The 16,093-nt window shown below is 61.5% G+C and overlaps 1 protein-coding gene across 3 annotated transcripts; it reads right to left on the bottom strand.

Moving 5' to 3' along the window:
• Positions 1-671: 671 nt before the first annotated feature.
• On the bottom strand, positions 672-14,417 carry SLC45A1 (solute carrier family 45 member 1). Of its 3 annotated transcripts, none has more exons than XM_058674719.1 (9): positions 14,297-14,417; positions 9,659-10,070; positions 9,297-9,389; positions 8,759-8,983; positions 6,965-7,701; positions 5,281-5,434; positions 3,970-4,146; positions 2,761-2,966; positions 672-962 (listed from the first exon to the last, which is right to left on the bottom strand). In XM_058674719.1, the coding sequence occupies exons 2-9, from the start codon at positions 10,056-10,058 to the stop codon at positions 696-698; spliced, it is 2,259 nt and encodes a 752-aa protein (XP_058530702.1). In that variant the 5' UTR covers positions 10,059-10,070; positions 14,297-14,417; the 3' UTR covers positions 672-695. The 3 variants fall into 3 exon arrangements, with proteins under 3 accessions (XP_058530702.1, XP_058530710.1, XP_058530716.1); XM_058674727.1 differs by having other exon boundaries at positions 14,235-14,326; XM_058674733.1 differs by lacking the exon at positions 14,297-14,417 and having other exon boundaries at positions 9,338-9,389; positions 9,659-9,745.
• Between the last annotated feature and the right edge of the window lie 1,676 nt (positions 14,418-16,093).

Below are 16,093 nucleotides of genomic sequence, written 5' to 3'. Positions count from 1 at the left end.
AGCTATGCCCAGCTCGCACGTTCTCAGAGGCTGCTCCTGGGTTCTGCTGGTGTCCTAAATGGAAGTGCTGATTTGAGTCCCAGCTGTTTCGGTTCCGATCCAGCTCCCTAATACACCTGGGAGGCAGTGGACGGCACCCAAGTGCCTGGGCCCCTGCACCCACATGGGAGACTCAAAGAAGCTTCTGGCTCCTGGCTTCCACACATGGAAGCTCTCCTCCCACCTTCCAGCTTTACAAAAGGATAAGAAAAATCTAAACATCTACAAAGCAAAAAAGCTGCTGCTGCCAAGAGGCAGCCCAGGCTTGCCCTGCAAAGGCCCCCGCGCATCCTCCTTCATGTGTTGGCCCCACAAGGGCAGGGACCCCCTAGCACCCACCACATGCTCATGGCACCTGCATGTCCGCAGGGCTGGGCGGGTGAGAACCAGTGTGTGGATGGATGAGTGGATGCGGGTGTGTGTGACCAGGAGACCACCGGACCAAGGCTGTGGGAGGCAGGACGGCTCAGCTGGGCCCCGCACATATGCTGCCCCAGCACCACTGGGAATCTTGGTGCCTCGGGACATCTGCTCAGCAGCCCCACAAGGGCGATCCCACAGGGTGAGGACTCAGGAGCCAGTCCTCCACTTGGTGCCCGTGCCCGCCCACCCCAGGGAGCCGCAAGCCTGGCTGCTGTGCAGGTTTATTGTGGACATCAGGCGTCAGGCAGGAGGGGCCGGTGCTCGTCGTCGGCCGCGTCGCCGGGTGGGATTTCGTAGGTGACACACAGGGAGGAGTACAGGCAGCCCAGGAAAGACATGAGGCTGGAGAAGTACATGACCCCGCTGGCACTGCCCACGGCCGAGGTCAGCGGCCCCAGGACCAAGGAGACTAGAATCTGGGCCAGGAAGTACTGGCAGCTGAGCAGGGAGATGTCCATGCCCATGCCCCGCCGGGTACCATCCGCGCTGGACCCTGCAAACTGACCCAGAGGCACCGCGTCAGCCCGGGCCATGGCGCTCACACAAGCCAGGACCCGCCTTTGCCGCCACCCCAGGGTGTGCCATTTGCCCAGGCCCTGCCTCCCTCACACAAGGTCCCCCCCGCCATCCTGCACCCCGGTGCCCCACTCCGTTTCCTAGGCTTGTGCCCCTCCAGTCCTGAGGTCTACGGGACCACTCACTACCCTGCTCCCTGCGCCATGCAGAGCGAGCTCTGGGGGAGGACAGCAAGGAAGGGAGGAGGCTGGCCTGGCTCTGTCCCTCTGAGCCCCTGCACAGGCCCCCTCCTCAGCTGCCAGGGTGGGCTGCCCTCCCTGAGGCCCTGCAGGGGGCGGGCTCTGGGCGATATGGTTGTTCCCGAACACACAGCACAGTCCCCTCAGGGACACAGTCCTGGGACCGAGGCTGGCTCCTGCATCATCCAGGGAAGGAGTACCGGGGCTCCAGAGAACTGACCATGGATAACAGCCACCCTGCCTCAGCCCCTGTGGTCCGTTCCATCGTGGGGAAATCACAACGAAATCTGGACAGCTGTGACAGCCACACCCCGTTGCTGGGCTTTCCTTATGAATTGTCCCTGGGGGTGGGGCCTACGTCAGAGTGCCAGCTTCCTGCTGACACAAACCCTGGGAAACAGCAGGTGAGAGCTCAAGTGACCTGGCTCCTGCCACCCTTGGGGAACTCCTTAGCTACAGCCTAGCCCAGCCACTGCGGGCACCTGCGCAGTGAGCCAGAGCTACGGGCACCTGCGCAGTAAGCCAGGGGGGTGGAGCTCTCTGGCTGTCGCTTTCTTCCACTCAAGTAAAACATTTTTTAAATATGAAAAGAGGGCGTAGCACGATGGCCTAGTGGATAGATCCTCCCCTTGCATGCGCCAGGATCCCATTTGGTGGCTGGTTCAAATCCCAGCCAGCTCCACTTCCCATCCAGCTCCCTGCTTGTGGCCTGGGAATGCAGTCGAGGACGGCCCAAAAACCTTGGGACCCTGCACCAGTGTGGGAGACCCAGAAGTAGTTCGTGGCTCCTGACTTTGGATTGGCTCAGCTCTGGCCATTGCAGCCACTTGGGGAATGAACCAGCAGATACAACACCTCTGTCTCTCATCTCTGCATATTTCCAATAGAAAACAAACTTAAACTTTAAAAAATGTGAAGAGAAAGTGCTCAGATCTGGCCCTGGCTAGGCCGGTCACATTCCAGACCCCACAACAAATGGGGGCTAGGCCAGGGATCAGTGTGGGGACAAGGGTTAATGGGTCCATGATTAGGGGAGAATTTGCAGGAGAGGGGCAGTGAGGGGCAGATGACCACACAGGTATACCACGGGGGCAGAAGCCAGGTGCAACACCAGGAACCTCCCTGGGGCCCGCAGGCAGAGTCCTGGGCCAGGCAGGGGAGGTGAGAGGGCGTGCCAAGATGGCTGCACACATGAGTGCCCAGACTCAGCACGCCAGGTCATGAGACTTTGCAGGGCTCTTGGAAACGAATCCAGGCTGAACAAAATCTCAAAAGCATTTACAAAGCGGGGCTCGCATCCCGGGTTGCGGCCTCAGACCTGACTCGCCTGGCCTGGCTGAACCCTGCCTGCGCCTACCACGGATGCTGAGACCCCATTCATCCTGGGGTTTCCCGTTGCCCCCCAGGTTGGGATCCCACGTTACTCTCACCCACCTCCCCACCCTAGCCATTTCATGGGGGGACAGGTCTCTGCCAGGGAAGCAGCAGGGGGCCCAAGACTGGGTCCAGGAGAGGGGTGGGGTCTCCCAGCACACATGCTCACCTTCTTGTTCTGGTAGTAGTCACAGAGCAGTGAGTACGGCAGGGTGCACAGCGTGGAGAACAGGACACCGTAGGTCACACACAGCGACAGGACCACATACAGGTTCCTGGAGAGCGTGGCCAGCCCCGTGCCCAGGCCGAAAGCGAGATAGGCGATGAAGTAGAGGGTGCGCACACTCAGGAGCTCCTCCAGCTTTTCCAGGATGGCTGTGGGCCCACGTGGCTCAGCTCAGCCCCCCGCCACCCTCAGGGCTAGGCAGGGCAGCCAGTCCCAGCCAAGTCCCCAGGATGGCCCAGGGGACGCTGTACTCACGTCCTCAGTGTCTCCTCTGTCCGCCTCCACACTGGGGATACCAACAGCCCACCACATGGCTGCCCCTCCCTTATGCCCATCTTCCAGTGTGGCTTAATTGAAATGGGGTCCTTTCCCCATGAGCTGATGCCACCCCCTGCTGTGCAGGACCAAACACTGCGCTCGGCTGTCAGCTGAGCTCTGGCAGTCTGGGCACGGGGTCCAGCCCCCTGCCCCCTCCACTCCCAGCAGCAGTCTGTCATGGCTCTTGCTCTCCAAGACGCATTTGTTCTTAAGCCATTTTAAACACCAAGGGGAGTGTCTGGTAACCCGTGAGAACTCTGAGTCACCCACCTCAAGGAGAGTGAAGGAGGCTGACACCAGGCTGCTCTTTGGCCACTGTTCCTGAGCCACAAGGGCCCAGTCATGGGGGCAGTGGGCACTGCCGGTGAGATCTGTCCTCTGGTCTTCATAGAAGGAATGGGCAGACCCTATGGCCATTGCTAGCCAGGCTACAGGGGATGGCCACCCTGGGGCCCCTCTGGGATCACAGCATTGATTCCTGGGTCCCTGGGTCCTCTGTGCACCCTGAGGCCCTGTGAACCTGCTCCATACCTCCTATTCCATCTTGTGGGCCAGCCAACCCACTGAGCCATGTGGGATGGATGTGGGCAGGGCTGACTGCCCTAGGAGTGGTCCAGACACGCATTCGGCCCCCCACGGGGGACTCTGCCTGGGCAGCTCAGTCAGGGGCCCAGCAGCTGGTGAGAACTCCGAAGGGGCTAGACTGCAGCGTCCCCACCACTCACTGGGGCCACATGCCCACACAGCCCCGGAGGGACCAGACTGCAGCGTCCCCCTGCACGCACCGGGGCCCGGCACACCCACACAGCCCCGGAGGCCGCCATTGCTGAGTACCTGAGTAGAAGGCAGCACTGAAGGCGTAGATGCACAGTCCCCAGCAGCCCATGGTGACGCCACTGCTGTACTTCTCGTAGGCTTCAGATGTGTGTGGGGCCTTGGGGTCGCCCTGGAACACCACCTCACCCATGAAGTCAGTGTAGAAGAGCAGCATCCCCTCGAACGACAGCCAGCCTGTGTGGGAAGAAGGCACTGAGCCCAGGGCACCCAGGCCAGTGTTCACCGACCATCACGGTCACACACAGCTTGCACAGGTTCAGGGGTTAAAGCGTACCCAGAGGAGCTGGCATCATGGCACAGGTTGCAGCCAGCTACTTGCAGCAAAGACTCAAGTCCTGGCTGCTCCATTCCCATGCAGCTTCCTGCACCCATGTGGGAGACTAGGATTCTCCTGGCTCCTGGCTTCCGCCTGGACCAGGACCAAGGTGGCCATCCCAGCCGTTTGGGGAGTGAACAAGCAAATGAAACACGTCTCTCCCTCCCTCCCTCTCTCTCTCTCTGACTTTGCCTTTCAAATAAGCAACAAAAAGTACCTAGTGCTGAGAAGCAAACTCAGGCAAAACCATGTAGGTTCTCATGTAGTTTTTGCTGTAAATAAACACAGATTTCTACACATGAGTGACAGGATGCTGTCGGTGGTTCTCCAGCTGCTGAGCTGGGGTCGGTCCCCTTAGGTGGGCGGAGAGGGGGCTTCTTGGCAATGCTCTGGAATACTGGACCCCAGAGGTGTTTGCCTTGGTGCCAAACGATCTGCCACCATGCACATCCCGTCACACAGCGTCCGGTCAGCCTGGCCAGGAGCCCTCCCCACTTACAGTGCCACCTGCTGGGCTGTGGGAGATAGCGCAGGGGCAGGCTTTGTCTCTGCTTATTATTTGAAAGGCAGAGAGAAAGGGGGACGGGGAGATCTTCCATCTGAATCTCCATCAGGGTCTCCCGTGCAGGTGTGGCACCCCGACACACACCGGAGCCACCTGTTGCTTCTCAGGGCAGGTGTGGCTGGCAGGAAGCTGGTGCAGCCAGGACTGGAAGCCAGGCTTGTGACGGAACCCACCCTCAGATGCCTGGGGCTGGCCTGGAATCAGGAGTGACACCATGGGGACAAACGCCTCATTCACATGTGACATCCTCTGCCAGTGCGAAACGGCCTTTTGGAAGGTCATGCTGACGCAAGAGCCCCAATCACCTCAAATTCTTATTTTTGGTCCAAAGATTCATTTTGAGAAGTCGGGTAGCCAACCACTCAGCAGCAAAGGACCCCCGTGGAGGGCCATGCGGGGCACTGCCACGCGTGGTTCGAGAGCTCACCCAGGAAGTGGTTGACGCAGAGGCTACGCAGCGCCCGGGGCATGTGGCAAATGGTGGAGCAGAGATGCCTGGCTGACAGAGGCGGCTCGGCCTGCTCGGCGGAGCCCGTCAGCTCGCTCTCATATTTCACGCCGTTGAGTAAGATGTTGGCCACCTGCAAGGGAACCCCACGAGCGCACCATTCAGAAACACGTGGCCGAGCTGGAGTGGGCACTGCCCACGTGTGACTGAGCGTGGGGCGCAGGCGAGGCCCGCTGGAGAGGAAGGCAGCACTTGGTCACCTGCGGGAGGAGTGAATCTGATTTAGAGAAACGTGGGTCAGCTCAGACCCGCACCCCGCAGGGCCCCTTCTTTGCACGGAGAGCGGGTGGAGAAGCGGAGACACCCTCTCCGGACAGGGGGACCTCCTGTCACCCGGAGGGCAGGGCACCCCTTGCCCGCCACGCCTCCTCGTCAGGTTGGAAGGGGTGGAGGGATTGCCTTCTGGGAGTCCTCCCACAGTAGCCCAGCCTGGCTTGGGGGTCTCCTGGGGCCTGATGCTTGCCGAGGTGCAGCCCTGGCTCCCCAGGGGCAGTCAGTCCCTGGTGCTGGCAGCCCCTGGCGGTTCCTGGCGGGAAAGAGGAGTTAGAGGAGGTTGGGAGTAAGAGTTCAAGCACACACCTTGAGAACCGGCTCTGCCCGAGTCTTTGGAGACAGGGCACGTTGGCCCAGGACTGGCAACGAGCTGGACACGTGACCTGGGGTCATGCAAAGTGAGGCTGCCCATGCCCACCCTGATGGGGGCCACTGGACAATGTCGCACTGTTGCAGCAGGGGCTCCCTGACACTGTGGTGACACGCACTCCTTCAGACCCGGTGGGGAGCCTGGTGTCCTCTGGCTGAGCCCCGCCCCAGACTGCAGATCCCAGCTGTTACCACGCGGCAGCCTAGGCAGTGGCCGCCATGGGGCCTTCAGACAGGGTGAGGGGAGACATGCACCTGGCACACAGGAGGGGCCTCACCAAGCACCTGCTCATCTGGGTCTCCTGTGGACTGGCTGGGTCTGGGCACAGACAGCGTGTATCTGGGACTGCCTCCCTCGAGACCCACTCGGGCTAGACAAGGCCTCAGGAACTCCTGCCCTGAACTGGCTGGACCACTGAGCACAGCGACAATGGCATCCCCCTCTTGTCACTCGAAGGAACCGCCACTCCAATCTACTCTGAAAACGACTCTGACAGCCTTCCGGAAGATTCTTTGTCTTCACAGAAGATGCCACTGGCTGAGAATCCAGGGCCTTCTCAGCCTCCAGGATGTGGCTGACACAACAGTGAGGTGCCCGGTGCCATGGGCGGTGAGAGCGGGGGGTGTAGTTTACATGTCTTGTTTTTCAGGGAGACTTCGGGGTGTGGGCGCCTTGGGCTCTGGGCTGGCCGCTGCCAGAAAAATACTCCCAACAAATGCGTTGCACACAAGTTCTGGGGGCAACAGCCTGACCCAAGTCCCCTTGGGCAAGCGGATCAGGAGCCAGGAGGGACGTCACAGGCAGGCGCCCACCACAGCACGGACTTGGGGCTAACAGAGCAGCCCAGTGCACACGGGGCCCACCTCTGGGTGCTGCGGATGGCTGTGGAAACTCGCTGCCCACACATCACCAGCAGGAGGCAGCACCTGCTGCTCTCTGACCCTTGACCTCTTTGCTCACCTGTTGGCTGAAGGTGACATTCCTCCTCCGGCTGGTTTCTGGCGCACTTCCTCCAGCTGTGTCTGGGAGAGCCAGGCTCTGGGGTCTCTTCAGGATCCCAGACGCCCGTGGCTTGGGGGCATCCAGCGAGCCCACCCTTAGCACGTCTCCATCCGAGGTCAGGGCGCTGCCCTCTCTCCGGGCCAGGAGGCTCCGGTCCTGGCAGTAGAAGCTGTCAGGGGCCTGGGGGAAGCTGACGCTGACGGGCTGCCGCGGCACGCTGCCAGGCAGGGCCAAGTATTCATCCTGGCCGGCCGTGAAGCAGTCAATGAGGACGCTGTCTATGTTGGAGGTGCCGAAGGACGAGGCGAACTCATTGATGCCCGTCAGGGAACTGTCCCTGCTGAGGAAGCTGCCGTACTTGGGCGTGAGGGGGCTCAGGGGCGAGATGGGGCTGGAGAAGCTGGCGTAGAAGCTGGTGGCCGGGTGCGAGGGAAGGGGCTCACTGGAGCCTTGCTCAGGCGGGACGGGCGGGGACGGTGGCAGAGGCAGGCTGGGACTCTTCATGGCCGCCCTCCTCTCGCCCGGCGGCCGCAGGGGCCGCTCCGGGATGCTGACCAGGGTCAGGACGGTGGAGACGCTCAGGGTGATGGCGGTGAAGATGTAGATGACGCGGAGCTGACCACCCAGGGCCCTCCCGAAGCGGGTCTTGTCCCAGTGGATCCCCCCGACCACATAGCCAAAACCTCCTCCGAGACCTGGGGAGAGAAACAGGGCAAGTGGGGCCCTGCTTCTGGCAGGCAAGGAGCAGCCCCCTAGGGTGGGAAACCGCACCCCAAGATTCCACGCATGGCGTGTGCCCCACTGAAACCCTGGTAGTAAGGAGTCTGAGGTTCCCAGGACAGGTTCTTCCCCAGCCGCCAGGCCACCTGCCATGGCCCTGCTGCCGTGCCAGGGCAGATGGGAAAGGCTCACATCTTGGGGGACAGAGGCAGGGGTGGGCAGAGCTGGGGCTCTGGTTTAGAAAGGACACAAAGGTGGGCAGACAGGGACGACAGAGCATTCTTGGTTCACGCATGAGACACACGCACATGGCTGAACTAAACCTGCAGGTGTGACCTCCCCCAGGGCTGGCAGTTCAGAGGGGAGCCCCCAGGGCTCCTGGAGGGGACAGGGACCCAGGGCTCCTGGAGGAGGATGGGGCAAAGAGCCAGGGCTCCTGGAGGGGAACAGGGACCCAGGACTCCTAGAGGGGACAGGGACCCGGGGCTCCTGGAGGAGGATGGGGCAAAGAGCCAGGGCTCCTGGAGGGGACAGGGACCCAGGACTCCTGGAGGAGGATGGAGCAAAGAGCCAGGGCTCCTGGAGGGGGACAGGGACCCAGGACTCCTGGAGGGGACAGGGACCCAGGGCTCCTGGAGGGGACAGGGACCCAGGGCTCCTGGAAGGGGGCAGGGAGCCAGGACTCCTGGAGGGGACAGGGACCCAGGGCTCCTGGAGGGGGACAGGGACCCGGGGCTCCTGGAGGGGGACAGGGACCCAGGGCTCCCAGGATTGGGCAGGGAGCCAGGGCTCCTGGAGAGGGACAAGGACCCAGGGCTCCCACAACGGGGACAGGGACCCAGTTTCTTGAGCCATCAACTGCTGCCTCCCAGGCTCTTCAGAAACAATAAGTCAGAATCAAGAGCCGAGCTGGGAATGTAGCCCTGGCCTTGGCAGGCGGGCAGGCAGGCAGGCATCCCAGCGTGTGCCTTGGCCACAACACTGACCCCACCCTGCCCCAGCACTTGGTGCCACAGCTGAAATGATGCTCACCTGCCAAGAGGGCGTGTATGTTCAGACCCCGGTCCTGGTCCACTGGGCCGCACACGTCCATCATGTAGGCGTGGCTGGGGTTGTCAGCCGAGTCGGCACTGAAGTCCATCAGCACCACCCCACACACTGTCAGGAGGATGCCCCACTTGTGGTTGGTGGCCGTGTCGGCCAGGGCTGCACCAATGTCCCTTCCATTCAGCAAGAGTGAGAGGCCCAGCAGCGCCCCTGGAAGCAGAGATGAGGCCATGGTCATGGGGGTATAGGCAGGGAGCAGCTCTGCCCCCAGCCATCCTCACTCAGGTCAGAGCCCGGAGGCCCCAGGGAGAGCCTGCCAGCGGGGCAGCCGACTGTGCGTGCCCCTGGGATTTCTAAGAGGAGTCGGGTAAACTTTCTCGCTCAACTCTCACAGCTGCCAGCTTGGGTGGTGGGGGGAACTCCTGGAGGGCTCCTGGGGCCACATGCTCAGCTTTTCCTAGTGGGAAGCTTGTGTTTTTGCTTGTTTGTTTTTCTGTTTTATTTCCATGTTGAAACAACAGACCTATCGCCAGGACAAGTATGAAAGGGCGTCTCCTTCCAAACCTGGAGGCACACCGGTCACTCCAAGCACCCAGCAGCGGCTGCAGCAGGAATCCTGGGACAGAGAGAGGCCAGGGTCAGTGGCCCAGCCTTGTGGCGGGCCCACAGCCCCCTACGTCTCGCTCCTGATCCAGGACAGGCGTGCTGCAGGCAGCCATGGACCCGCTACACCCCTGCCCGGCTGCCTGGACAGGATCGGCCACTCCAGCTTTTCCCTGTGGTCTTGCTCCTCCCAGTCCGGCCCCCAGCACCCTCAAGCTGCTTCCACTGAAGCTTCCAGATGCTTCTGGAGGTTTCTAGAGGCCACCTAGCTCTGGGACTCACCGAGGATGGGGCTGATAAACCACACCAGGCTGTAGAGCTGGTCAGGCAGGCCCATCTGCAGGAGTACGGGGGTCACGTACGCCGTCTCCATGGCGTAGCTGAACTCGATGCCAAACAGGATGCAGCCATTGAAGAGCAGCTCACGGAGGGACCTCTGGGGGTGCAGCTCCCCGAAGTCCACCAGCTCAATCGGGCAGGGGGTGTTGGGGGGCGGGGGCGGCGAGGGCCCGATGTACTTCCTCCTCTTGGGGTGGCGCTTGAAGTTGTTGGCTCTGTGGCTGAGGTGCCGGGTCACGGAGCCCACAGAGCCTGAGACCTGCGACCTCCAGGAGTCCTGAGGGGCCACGCTGGGGAAATGGGGGTCTCCCAGAGGGGTGCCACTCACCGCCGGGGCGGTCATTGTGGGGCAGGCCTGTGGGGGAAGCCGGTGGGGGTGACGATCACTATCCCAGAGAAGGCCCCCCTTTCACACTGCATCCACAGTGGGGCACCCTTCTGGCTTCAGTGACCCCTCCCTGAGGGAGAGCTGTGCCCCGAGATGGCCCAGCAGCACAGCTTGCCCGCCCACAGGCATTCCATGCTTGGGCAGCAGGACACCCCTGGAGTCCACAGGGACAGCACCCCAAACAGGCTCCGTACAGGAGCCTGGGGGCCACCCGGCTGTCTCAGTCTGGGACCCACGTCCAAGGCTCAGTTTGTCTCCACCTGAAGATTCCGGGGGATTTGGACAAGCGTGGGACAGGGACACCCCGAGCACTCGGACACAGCAAGGGACAGCCCTTTCACTTTGCCACGCTCCTGGGGGTTCAGCGCAGGGCAGCAGGTCTCTGGGAGAAGTCCCTGCTCCCCAGCAGCTGACTGCCAGTACCCCGTTTCCCTGCTTTCCGGCATCAGCAGGGAGGGTGCCCAGGGTGAGCCAAGACTGGCGGCGTGGCAGGCACTGCCTGGGAAGCAAAATGCTAAGAGCCAGTGAGGGTGAGGAGCGGGCTTTTGTCAACTTTGTTTTTGATAGTTTTCACAAAGCCCCTGGCTGAGGTGGAGTGCAAGCAAGGAAAAGACCTTTGCCCCATCCGGCTGCCTCCTCTCCTCCTGTCCCGGGTCGGCCACAGACCTGCTCCGAAGTGCCCAGCCGTTTCCCTCTGCACTCTACCCCCACTCGAGTGCTGAGGGTAGACCTGAGGGTGCTGGCGTGTGTCCACGCGTGTGTGTATGCGTGCCAGTGTCCACGTGTGTGTGTATGCATGCCAGTGTGTGCATGTGTGTGAGCCCACATGGAGTAAGGGACACCCACACCAGGTGAGTTGCAGGATTCTGAGCGGGTTCTGATAGCCTGCTCCCCCCAGCCTCACCATGTCCCCCCAAGGCCCTCCCAGGAGGTGGTCCCCAAGCCAGGACCCTCCCAGGAGGCCGTCCCCAAGCCAGGACCGCTTTCCCAGCAAGGACAGACACCCTGAAGGTGACACTCCTCAGGGCTTCCCACCAAATTGCTCCAGGCTGCTCCAGGGAGGCCCCTGGGTTCTGGCATGGACTTGGGGTAGCTGCCTTAGAAATCACTCAGAATGTGTCCCCCCAACTCCTCCACCGCCCCACCCACCAGGGACTTGTCCTGCACTCCAGAAGACGTGGATGGTGGATGTAACTGGCCCCGGACACGCCAGCAGGATGAGAACCTGGATCAGTTAGACCAGTGGCCCAGCCACCCACACCCTCACGCACCTGCTGCCTATCCATCCATCCACCATCCTTCCTGCCACTCATATATTAGTTCACACCCACAGCCCACCTCTCCAAACACCTGCCCTTCCCTATCCTCCTCAGGGGAGTACCGAGGACCGAGATGCCGAGGTCCTGGTCCTGCAGGTGGGAGAGACCCAGGAGGGGCTGCTGGGCAGGGTGGGCGTGTGTGGTGAGAGGGGAGGCCCGCAGGAAGGTGGCTGCTGATGCTGGCCGGACTGGGCGCCCGGCTAACGGGCGGAGCTTGTACCCAGGTGTTGGGACATGACCAGGTACTCCATCCACCGTCCTTTCTACAAATTGCGACCTGATGGAAACGCGATGCTGTCCTCTGCGACAAGGGCATTCAGGTCTGAGAACTGCGTGGACACCCAGCACTCATCTCACGTGAACTCACTTCTGAGGTGCCCCTGGCCCCGCCAATGTTGAGGCTCCAGAGCTCCTCAGAGCAGCTCATCTTTCTTCCAAAGACCCTGCGGGGTGAGCTGTAAGCACCCTAGGGAGTCACCCAGCCAACGCTCAGGCACAGGGCATGTGTGCTGAGGCGGGCTCCGTTCTCTGCCCAGCACCTCTCCCCTCAGCCTCCCGGCACTGGGCTTTCTCTGCACTTCACCCGACGACATGAACACGGAGGCAAGCACCTTCCCTTTCGGAAGGAAGAACCGCGAGCTTGCTGGAGGAAGGTCTTGGCTTCGGACAGCCTACGCGGGAGTTCATCTTCCCCAAGAGGAAGCTTGCTGCCCTCACCTGGGCCGACTCCCCACCCCCCTCCTGCAGCTGGGCAAACAGCCCAGGCCGCCCACCAGCCTCCAGCACCTCAACCAGAATCAACTCTAGCCTTGACAAAAAGTCCCCACCAGGGTGCACCCCAACTTTGGGGATTGCGGGAACCATTTCTATGTAGAAACAGAGTTAAGATGCTTCTGGGGCTGATGCATTACACAGTGGTCTCTGGGTTCGAGCCCCAGATCCAGCTGTGTCCCGGGCAGCACGGGACACCTGGCTGAGCCCTGAGCGTCTCGCTTTGACCTGGCCGGCCTCAGCTGTGTGCACATCTGAAGAATAAACCAATGGATGGAAGAGCTCTGTCTCTCTCTCTCTCTGCCTTTCAAAGTTAAATCCAAACCTGTTCACAAGTTTCTTGGATCTTCTAAGTGTTAGTAAGAAATTGAATGGAAGGGAAATTTAAAGTATCAAAAGGGAATTTTCAGAATCTCACACAAATTTTTATTGGAGAGGGACCATAACGGTGGTGCAGCAAGCTAATTCTCTGTCTGCTAGCGCTGGCATCCCATAGGGGCACAGGTTCAAGTCCCAGTTACTCCACTTCCGATCCAGCTCCTGCTGGTGCACATGGGAAGGAGTGGAGGCCAGCCCAAGTCTTCGGGCTCCTGCATTCACACCATTTCAGCTCAGCTCAGCTCTGTGGCAGTTTGAGGAGTGAACCAGCAGATGGAAGATTTCTCTCTGTGTCTTTCCTTCTCTCTGTAAATTTATAAATTTACCTTTCAAATAAAAATAAATAACTCTTTAATAATAAAATAACAAATATTTAAAATGTTTTTATCGGAGAGGCAGGAGAGAGAAGAACCCGCCTGCTGGTTCACTCCCCTGTGAGGGCTAGAGCCAGGTATCCCCCCTAGGTGGTGGGAAGAACCCCATACTTGAGCCATCACCCTTGCCCCCCTGCCCCCCCCCCGTACAGGGCCTGCCCTAGCGGAAGGTGGAGCCGGGAGGGAGTGGCAGGCGGTGAATCCAGGCAGCTTCTGCAAGCAACACGGGCCCTTAACCATGAGGCCAGACACCTGCGCCTGACATGGACTCCCGTCCCACTCAGGCCAGTCCATATCAGACCTTTTCACACGACGTGACTGGCGCTTGGGACCCCTTAAAGGTGTACTGGGATCCCTGAAGATTATCTATCCAGCCCCATTAAACTTACAGAAAACAGAGAGGATGTGAGGGGTGTGTGTGTGTGTGTGTGTGTGTGTGCCTCCCCAAGTGCCCACCACAGCCAGGGCCGAGCCAGCCTAAAGCCAGGAACTCAGTCCAGGTCTCTACCACGTGGCTGGGCAGAACCTGCTGCCTCGCGGGCACATTAACAAGGAGCAGGGCAGGGTCCGGAGCCCACGGGCTCACGTGGCACCAGGGCATCCCCAGCAGACCCTCTCCGTTGAGCTCAAAGCCTGTTCCGGCCCCTCCGCCTGGACGATGTTTAAAAACACACACACAGACTTGGAGGGTGCCCTGGATGAAAGTAAGCTGGGATGACACTAAGGGCTCTATATGCAAACTACCTCCCAGTCTTCCTCTCTCCGTTCCTGGAGTTCATACTCCGGGAGGGCTGTCGTTCCAGAGCCCTGTAACCAGTGCGGTCAGCGGTCTCCAGTGCCCACCCTGGGCCTGGGCCTCCGCGGTGCCATGCTGGCACTGAGTCATCTCCAAAGTTATTTCCTGTCCAGGGCAGAGGGGACACAGCCTGTCTCCCGCGGCGTCGGTTACTCATCACAGCACAGACCCCCCCCCCCAGTCCCTCCCAGGCAGCTCAGGGCGGTGGCAGCCCTGATCCTCCAGGGGTTCAGCCTCGGGCGGGAGGTGGACCGGAAGCTGATGACACCTGGCCAGGTGACCGGGGAGCAGGCCTCGGGCTCCATAAACGCATCACAAGCCAGCGCGGGGGACAAACTCCAGGGCCAGGGCAAAATCCACCTGTCCCCGGCCGCTGCCCAGCACCGGGCCTCGCGAGGCTGGGGTTGGGCGTCCACATACAGGGCCCGGGGCAGGGTCCCCCGTCCGTGCTCCGAGGAATCGGACCGGAAGAACAAAAGGTCTCCGTGCCAACCTGGAGTCCGCGGCTCGGGCCGCGACGCGGGAGCCGGCGGCGCGCGCGGCCGGGAACGGTACCTGTGCGTGCAGACGGCAGGCATCCCCTCGCCGCGCTGGGCTCCCGCCTGCCCCCGGCGCCGCTCGCTGCGGGCCCCGCCGCCCCCGGTCAGCCGCGGCCGCTGCAGCATCACCCGCGGGCGGGGCCGTGACGTCACGGCGGCCTGGCGCCCGGGCCCGCAGCGCGCCGCTCCCGCAGCACCGCCCGCCGCCGCCACGGCGCCGCACTCCTGCCCGCCGGGCCCCGCGCGCCTGCCCGCCAAGGCCCTGCCCGCCCCGGCCCCGCGTGCCTGCCCGCCCGGGCCCTGCCCGCCCCGGCCCCGCGCGCCCCTGGCCACCCGGGCCCCGCGCTCCTGCCCGGCCCGGCCCCGCGCGCCCCTGCCCGCCCGGGCCCGCGCGCCCCCGCCCGCGCTCGGGGATGCTTGGGGATTGCCACAGGAGCAGGTGCAGCGGTGGTCAGGGTGCGATGCAGACGGGGCATCAGGTTAAGCCTGTCAAAGTGACCACACGTGTGTGCGTGTGCAGCTTAAAACCAGGTGGGAGCAAGACCCCGATCTGCACGAGCCCCCAGGACGCACCGGTGAGCTTCCGAAGTGGCTGCGGCACAGCCGCAGTACCCCTTGGTCTGAGCTGAAGCAGAGCCGGCCAGGCAAGGGTACCCTTTCGCACCTGGGTAGGAGCCCGGCTCTCGGGACCGCGCCGGTCTCACTGCCCGCCTTTTCTGGGGTCAGGCCCCACTTGTCCTGCTCCCGCACCCAGGCCTCCTGCCCATTCCCCCATGGCAATGGCATCTAGGGAGCTGGGGCCAGTATCAAGCAGAAGGAGGCGGAGACGCCTGGGGAGGGGGGCGGTCAGCGAGGCTTGGATGTACCTGGACAAACAGGTGAGTGTCAGACCCAGTGTCCAGGAGACAACGGCCCCCTCTGAGGACACGGTGCCTAGATAGGGGCAGTGAGTTCCAGAGCTCCAGGCCATGTCCCCGACCACATCAACAGCCACACATTCGGAGTGTTTCCCATGTCCGCTGCCACAATCCCCCCAGGGAAGTTCCGGAGGTTCTGTATGTTAAAAATGGCATTCATTTAGCCACTGGCACTGTTGCACCCATGTCAGAACAGGTGCGGGCCAGTGTTGTGGCACAGCAGGTTCAGCCGCACCTGCCCCTCTGGCATCCCCTCTCAGACCACCAGTTCAAATCCCAGCCACTCCACTTCCAATCCAGCTCCCTGCTAATGTGTCTGAAGACACAGCAGAGGATGGCCCAAATGATTACATCTCTGCATCCACGTTGGGGACCCTGATGAAGCTCCAGGCTCCTGGCTCCTCTTGGCTCCTCCCCAGCCACTGGGGCCCTTTGGGGAGTGAACCAGCAGGAGAAAGATCCTCTCCACCTCTCTCTAATTCTGCCCTTCAAACGAAATCTTTTTTAAAAATCCTCATGTACGCAAAGTAGACTTCAAAACTCCCTGTTGCACACAAAAATAGACACGAGTATTTTTTTCTCCTTGCTTATAAATCTAAAAATGTTTTTGTTTAGAAATCCAGTTCCCCAGCTCCCCAGGGCTGGGGGTGCGTGGCGGGAGAGGGGTGTTTTTTAACTGACTTGCTGGTGAGTGCTCCCCCAGAAGGAGCTGTGGAAAGTGAGAGCCAGGTGTGGGGGGGGGGCACGGCAAAGGACCTGGGCAGGGGTGAATCGGGCCGAGTGGCACGGTGAGGCTTGCAGAATTGAATGGCTCACAGTGAAGCTGCAAGCCCGGCAGGTGTAACGGGGGCAGGCACATGGCTGTGAACGTGTGTGACAGGGCAGAGGGAGTTGGC

This window comes from Ochotona princeps, chromosome 2 (assembly GCF_030435755.1).
Source record: "Ochotona princeps isolate mOchPri1 chromosome 2, mOchPri1.hap1, whole genome shotgun sequence".
NCBI classification, from domain to species: domain Eukaryota; kingdom Metazoa; phylum Chordata; class Mammalia; order Lagomorpha; family Ochotonidae; genus Ochotona; species Ochotona princeps.
This window is presented reverse-complemented; position numbering and strand designations above follow the sequence as displayed.

What these genes read in the sequence shown, in the direction of transcription:
- SLC45A1 (XM_058674719.1), bottom strand. Translation starts at nt 10,058, where the DNA reads ATGACCGCCCCGGCGGTGAGTGGCACCCCTCTGGGAGACCCCCATTTC. An exon ending in CATACTTGTCCTGGCGATAG is followed by an intron (nt 8,984 to 9,296) that starts GTCTGTTGTTTC and finishes CTCTGCTTCCAG; the next exon opens with GGGCGCTGCTGGGCCTCTCA. An exon ending in CAGTGCTGCCTTCTACTCAG is followed by an intron (nt 2,967 to 3,969) that starts GTACTCAGCAAT and finishes GTGGGCCCACAG; the next exon opens with CCATCCTGGAAAAGCTGGAG.